The 6,400-nt window shown below is 38.8% G+C and overlaps 1 protein-coding gene across 1 annotated transcript; it reads left to right on the top strand.

Annotated features, from left to right (window-relative positions):
* The first annotated feature begins 1,383 nt into the window (after nt 1-1,383).
* On the top strand, nt 1,384-5,542 carry LOC101302874 (TMV resistance protein N-like). Its single transcript, XM_004307514.1, has 5 exons — nt 1,384-1,880; nt 2,147-3,233; nt 3,341-3,616; nt 3,732-4,607; nt 4,681-5,542. Exons 1-5 carry the CDS (start codon nt 1,384-1,386, stop codon nt 5,374-5,376), a joined length of 3,432 nt encoding a protein of 1,143 aa, XP_004307562.1. The 3' UTR covers nt 5,377-5,542.
* The last annotated feature ends 858 nt before the right edge of the window (nt 5,543-6,400 follow it).

Below are 6,400 nucleotides of genomic sequence, written 5' to 3'. Positions count from 1 at the left end.
AAANAAAAAAAAAAAAAAAACAGCCCAAATGAATTGTGGAGAAGAATCGGGGTTAGGGAGAATATGTGTTTTCGACAATTTTAGGGTAGAAGACGTTGGAAAGAATATTTCTAGCGCGATTTTTTTTTTTTTAATAATAGATGTATGTTTTGGTCATTTAACTTACATATTACATCTCAATAGAAACATAAAATAATAGAGGTGTGTATTAAGAGATTAGGGGTGTGTATTTAAAATTTCTCTAAATAACACGTCGGTATGACAATGATATATATATAACAAACCGAACAACTCTTGTGCAAAAGATGCAAGAGACACAAATATTTTAAGGACACAATCTAATCATTTCAACTTAAACCGATTATTTAGCCAGATTTGCTTCTATTTCTAGTATAATACTTCCTCCAGATTTTATTTCATATATGTTCTTTATGTGGACCGTAAACCTTATTAATTATCAAGAAAGTAAGACACTCACTTAACTATAACGGTAGCTTCAACTCCAACGATCCCCTTACTCCTTCAAACTACCAAACCACATAATCCCACCGGAAAGAAGCCTTAGATCGCCGGAACTGCCGTCCCTCCCACCCTCAACAGCCATGCAAGAAATTAAAGACAGATTCCCGGCCATTTCGACAAACATATAAACAAAGAAAAGATTCCCCGTACAAGATGGAAGCTAGTTTCATATTTCTGACCAACCATAAGATTCCACTTGGACAGTACTTGTCCAATGTCTTAACGTTTGGTACAAAGTTCCTGTAGTCTACACAACACTACACAACCATTCCTCAGGAAAAAAAAAAAAAAAACAATTTCTTGGCTTAGAAACATGGTAGCTTTGCCTTTTCCGCCATAAAAACAGCATCACAGAAAAAACACCAACTCCGTATCCGGCAGAGTTTAATTTTCTTACACGATGCAATTGAATCACTAACCAAAAAACAACCCCACGGAAAATTTCTTTCCCATTATTAAAAATGCATCACCATCACAGACCACACCACTGTGTTTGTCTCTAACCCATCACCATCTTCATCATCATCTTCATCCTTTCCAAATATTCCACCTACTCTTCGTAACCTCTTCTTAATCCAAACCTTAAGAGCGTTCAGATGCGGAACTTCTACACACGAATTTAATAACAAAATCATCTATGTACGAGTTAGGCTTTAGGCTTAAAAAAACTAGATAAAATAAAAATAAAAATACAATACCTTACCCTCTGCCACTAATCAATAATCCATTACTGAAAGATTTGGGTGATGTTTGAGTCTCAGTCTTGTCTTTCCGTCGTCTCTTTCTCTGTCCTCTCCACTATTTCCATTTCCTCTTGAAGCCCTCTTTCTCCCCATCTGATCACCAATCAATCATTTTCCAATGGCGTTGAGCACCCAAGTCAGAACTTCCACCGGTTCACCTTGCCCATGGAAATACGACGTGTTTTTGAGCTTCAGAGGCGAAGACACCCGGAAGGGCTTCACAGACCACTTATACGATAAGTTGCAGTGGCGAGGAATCAGAACTTTCAGGGACGACCCTGAACTTGAAAGAGGCACATGCATCTCTCCAGAGCTCCTCTCAGCAATCAAACAGTCCAGGTTTGCGATCGTTGTTCTTTCTCCAAACTATGCTTCTTCCACGTGGTGTTTGCTTGAACTGTGTAAGATTTTTGAATGCATGGAAGAGAGGGGGACGATCCTGCCAATCTTTTACGAGGTGGAACCGTCTCATGTGAGACACCAAAGAGGTAGCTTTGCTGAAGCGTTTGATGAACATGAAGAGAAGTTTGGAGAAGATAGTAAGCAAGTGGAAGAGTGGAGAGATGCTTTAACAAAAGTGGCGAACCTCGTTGGCTGGACTTCAAAGGATTATAGGTAAGCCTCAATTAGAGATCAAATGACATTTAAATAACAGTACTTTAATGCTTACAAGTTCTATAATGTTGGTGACTGTTGTAATCTCGGAAACGTGAGCACTTAGATTGAGAAGTGCTTCCCCACACTCTGCCCTGCATATTGAACTAATTCACTTATCAAGTGTCAGTTATCTATATTGTTGCGGTTCAGTTCTGCCATAGGGGTGAACTTTATATTTAATATGTTCATACATTCAGACATTCAGTATGGGATTTTTCTTGTAGGTATGAAACAGAGCTTATCAGAGAGATTGTGCAAGTACTTTGGAGCAAAGTGCATCCTATTGTCACAGTTTTTGGTTCCTCAGAGAAGTTAGTCGGAGTAAAAACTAAACTGGAAGATATAGATGTTCTCTTAGATAAAGAAGCAAATGATGTTCGCTTTATAGGGATATGGGGGATGGGTGGGGTGGGTAAGACCACTATTGCTAGAGTGGTGTATGAGAATATATCTGATGAATTTGAAGTTTGCATATTTCTTGCTAATGTCAGAGAGGTTTGCACAACCCATGGTCTAGTTCATCTACAAAAGCAGATTCTGTCCCAAATCTTGAAGCAAGAAAACGTACAAGTATGGGATGTTTATAGTGGAATCACTATGATAAAGAGAAGTTTATGTAGTAAAGCAGTTCTTCTAGTTCTTGACGATGTAGATCAATCAGAGCAACTGGAAAACTTGGTAGGAGAAAAAGACTGGTTTGGTTTGAGGAGTAGAATCATCATTACAACTCGAGATCAACATATATTAGTCAGACATGGTATAGATGAACCATATGTGTTGAAGGGATTAAACGATGATGAAGCTTTTAAGCTCTTTTGTTGGAAAGCCTTTAGGAAATATGAACCTGAAGATGAGTATGCTGAACACTCTAAGAAATTCATTATCTATGCTGGAGGTCTTCCCTTAGCTCTTAAAACTTTGGGATCTTTTTTGTATAAAAGAAGTCCAGATGTATGGATTTCTATACTGGAAAAGCTACAAGAAACTCCCAACCGAACAATTTTTGACATCCTGAAAATAAGTTATGATGGACTTGATAAGATGGAGAAGAAAACTTTTCTGGACATTGCGTGCTTTTATAGATGGTATCAAACTGAACTACTATACAGTTCAGATTTTTGCAGTCATATTGCTATAGATGTTCTTGTTGAGAGATCTCTCATAACTATTTTATTGGGAAACCAAGTATGTATGCATGACTTGATAAAAGAAATGGGATGTGAAATTGTTCGTCAAGAGTCTCAAGAACCTGGCAGACGCAGTCGGTTGTGGCTTCCGAACGACATCTCTTATGTATTCACAAATAATACGGTAAGAATTCTAACAAATTCAAACACTGGTCTGGATAACTGTAATTTTCTTTAACATGATAGATGCTTGATAACTTAATTGACTCATCTCTTGCTTTCAATTATTAGGGAACAGAAGCCATTGAAGGCATATTTTTACACTTGCCTGAACTAGAAGAGGCAGATTGGAACCTTGAAGCCTTCTCTAAAATGTGTAAACTGAAGCTGCTCTACATTCATAATTTAAGGCTTTCTGCTGGCCCCAAATACCTTCCTAATGCCTTGAGATTTCTGAACTGGAGTTGTTATCCTTCAAAATCTCTCCCACCAGGTTTTCAACCGGTTGAACTTACTGAACTTAGGTTGCCTTGTAGCAATATTCATCATCTCTGGAATGGAATAACAGTAAGTTTCAATTCGCACAAAATGTAATCTTAAAGTTCATTCATGGAAGAGAATTTTTTTTGGTCAGAAATGCATGGAAGATGATTATTCTGACATTATTTATGTTTTTTAACAGTACTTGGACAACTTGAAATCTATCGATCTTAGTGATTCCATAAAGCTGACAAGGACCCCGGATTTCACAGGAATGCAAAACCTTGAGAAGTTGGTTCTTGAAGGTTGTACAAATTTAGTTAAGATTCATCCATCCATTGCATTTCTCAAGAGACTTAAGATTTTGAACTTCAGAAACTGCAAAAGTATTAAGAGTCTACCAAGTGAAGTAGAAATGGAATATCTTGAAACATTTGATGTATCTGGCTGCTCAAAACTGCGAGTAATTCCAGAATTTGTGGGGCAGATGAATAGATTATCAAAGCTTTATTTGAGCGGGACAGCTGTTGAAAAACTGCCTCTATCATTGGAGCACTTGAATGAGAGTTTGGTGGAGCTTGAATTGAGTGGAATTGTTATTAGAAAGCAGAATCTCAGATTACCATCTTTTGGTTTATTTCCAAGAAAGAGTCCCCACCCTTTGCTTCCTCTGTTAGCTTCCTTGAAGCATTTTTCTTCTTTGAAGAGATTAAATCTGAATGACTGTAATCTCGGTGAAGGAGAAATTCCCATTGATATTGGTTCTCTGTCCTCCTTAAGGTCGTTGCAACTCGGAGGAAATAATTTTGTTACTCTCCCTGCAAGCATCCATTTACTTTCTAATCTTACATATATCAGTGTGGAGAGATGCAAAAGGCTTCAAGAATTACCAGACTTTCCATCAAACCACTTTTTATCAGTAAGAACCGACAATTGTCCTTCCTTACAAGTGTTTCCACGTCCACCAAATTTGTGCAGATCATCGAAATTTCGGATCTCTAGCATCAATTGCTTGAGTATGCTTGGTAATCAAGGTTCTAGTCACTTCATCTACTCAATGCTAAAGCGGTTGCTTGAGGTCTCTCTCTCTCTCTCGCTTGAGGTCTCTCTCTGTGGAATTGTTGTGTGATATGTTGGTTGGAATGGTGCAGGAAACCCCTTGTTCTTTTGAATATATCCTTTATCTAATTCCGGGAAGTGAAATGCCTGAGTGGTTCAGTTACCAAAGTGTGGAAAACTCTGTAACTATGAAGTTACCTTCGTATGAAAGTAATAGCAGCAAGTGGATTGGGATTGCTGTATGTGCTCTATTTGTACCTCAAGACAATCCGTCTGCCGTTTTTGAAGAGGATTATTTACATCCTGATACATGTCGTATTGATTGCAGTTGGAACAGATATGGTGATGGTTTAGTAGGTCTTCATACACAGCCAAGGGAAGAGGTAGAAACAGTAGGTACCCGTGAAGTTGTGAAACAAATTGTTTCAAATCACCTTTTGTTCATTGTTTTGCCCTGTCATATCTGGAATCCTGAGAACTGTTGGAAGGACAACACATGCAATGAGGTCAAGTTTGACTTCAAAATCACTCGAGCTGTAGGAAACAATAGATGCATAAAGGTGAAGAAATGTGGGGCTCGTGCCCTGTATGAGCACGATATGGAAGAGCTGATCAGTAAAATAAACGAGTCCGAGAGCGTTTTGGTTAGTGAAACTACGGATTGTGATTTAGGCAAATCAGCATATCATCAAGGTGGAGCCATTGTTGACGTAACACGAGAGGCAGAGACAGCAACAACCGGAAGTCATGGTGGCTCGGATGACGAGTATTACTCCACAGAAGAATGAAAGGCCGCCTTGGTTGAACCATCCAATGCCTCGAAAGCGAAAGTGAAAGGCTGACACCAGTGTTCGTAACAACTAACCACTAACAAGTGACCATCTCAGGTTCCTCTTAACTGTTCAACTATCAAGTCCACATGCTGTATATGGAAGCAATGCTTCCTGTTTAGCGTGAGACCAATTGCATCTAGTCCCAGTGTTTTTGCTTCTTTGCAACTTCCATATAATTTGACTACTAAGCTGAGGCATGCATACAGTAAAAATTGTGTGGTTTTGTCCAAATAGATTTGACCCGATGTATGCAAAAGTAGTCTTATCCGAGGATCATCTAGAAATTTCATAAATTATACACCAAAAATGCCTATGACAGAGTCACAGTGAACATGAGAAGATTATTTCAATATGGGATGAATTTTAGCAAATAATATGTTCATCTATATCCAGGCTTATATATTATTAGTCTTTAGGACTCCTGAAGAGTTTGAAGTATTATTTGGAAATGTTTTCCTTGTGCTATTTCTAGCACCACTTTTAACAGTTGCAATTCGTGTGCTCTGCCTCGAGTCATGACGACTTATGTATGTTGGGGATTGCATGGAATGGTCCCTCTTTTGTGCCGGTGAAATGCGATTGTACAATTTGGAAGCCATTAACATCGATGTGGGGCTAAGAAAACCACCCCTTACTGGCCAACTCCCAACAGTAACCCCCAGTCTCCCAGCACACTGATGAGTCCTTCACCAAAGGATATTTTTTTTTAGTCATTTTGGTCTTGGGTATCATATCGGGCAACTTTAGTATAGTTTATTTATGCTTCGGGATGAAAATTATTCCAACGCCAAGCACCTCTCTGGAACTACATCTCCTAAATATCGACGGGGGTTTCTCTAGAGTTTGGAAATATTCTCCTTGTGGTATTTCTAGCACCACTTTTAGCTGTTGCAATTTTTCTGCTCTGCCTCGAGTTATGTATGTTTCGGAACCCAGTGACTGTGACTGTGACTGTGCCGTCAGGGGCGGACCTCAATGG

The sequence above is a fragment of the Fragaria vesca genome, linkage group LG7, assembly GCF_000184155.1.
Source record: "Fragaria vesca subsp. vesca linkage group LG7, FraVesHawaii_1.0, whole genome shotgun sequence".
Taxonomy (NCBI): domain Eukaryota; kingdom Viridiplantae; phylum Streptophyta; class Magnoliopsida; order Rosales; family Rosaceae; genus Fragaria; species Fragaria vesca.
This window is presented reverse-complemented; position numbering and strand designations above follow the sequence as displayed.

Excerpts from the sequence above, each read along its gene's own strand:
- LOC101302874 (XM_004307514.1), top strand. The coding sequence starts at position 1,384 with ATGGCGTTGAGCACCCAAGTCAGAACTTCCACCGGTTCACCTTGCCCA. Across the intron at positions 3,617-3,731 it reads ATCTCTGGAATGGAATAACA|TACTTGGACAACTTGAAATC; the intron begins GTAAGTTTCAAT and ends GTTTTTTAACAG. Across the intron at positions 4,608-4,680 it reads TGCTAAAGCGGTTGCTTGAG|GAAACCCCTTGTTCTTTTGA; the intron begins GTCTCTCTCTCT and ends GGAATGGTGCAG.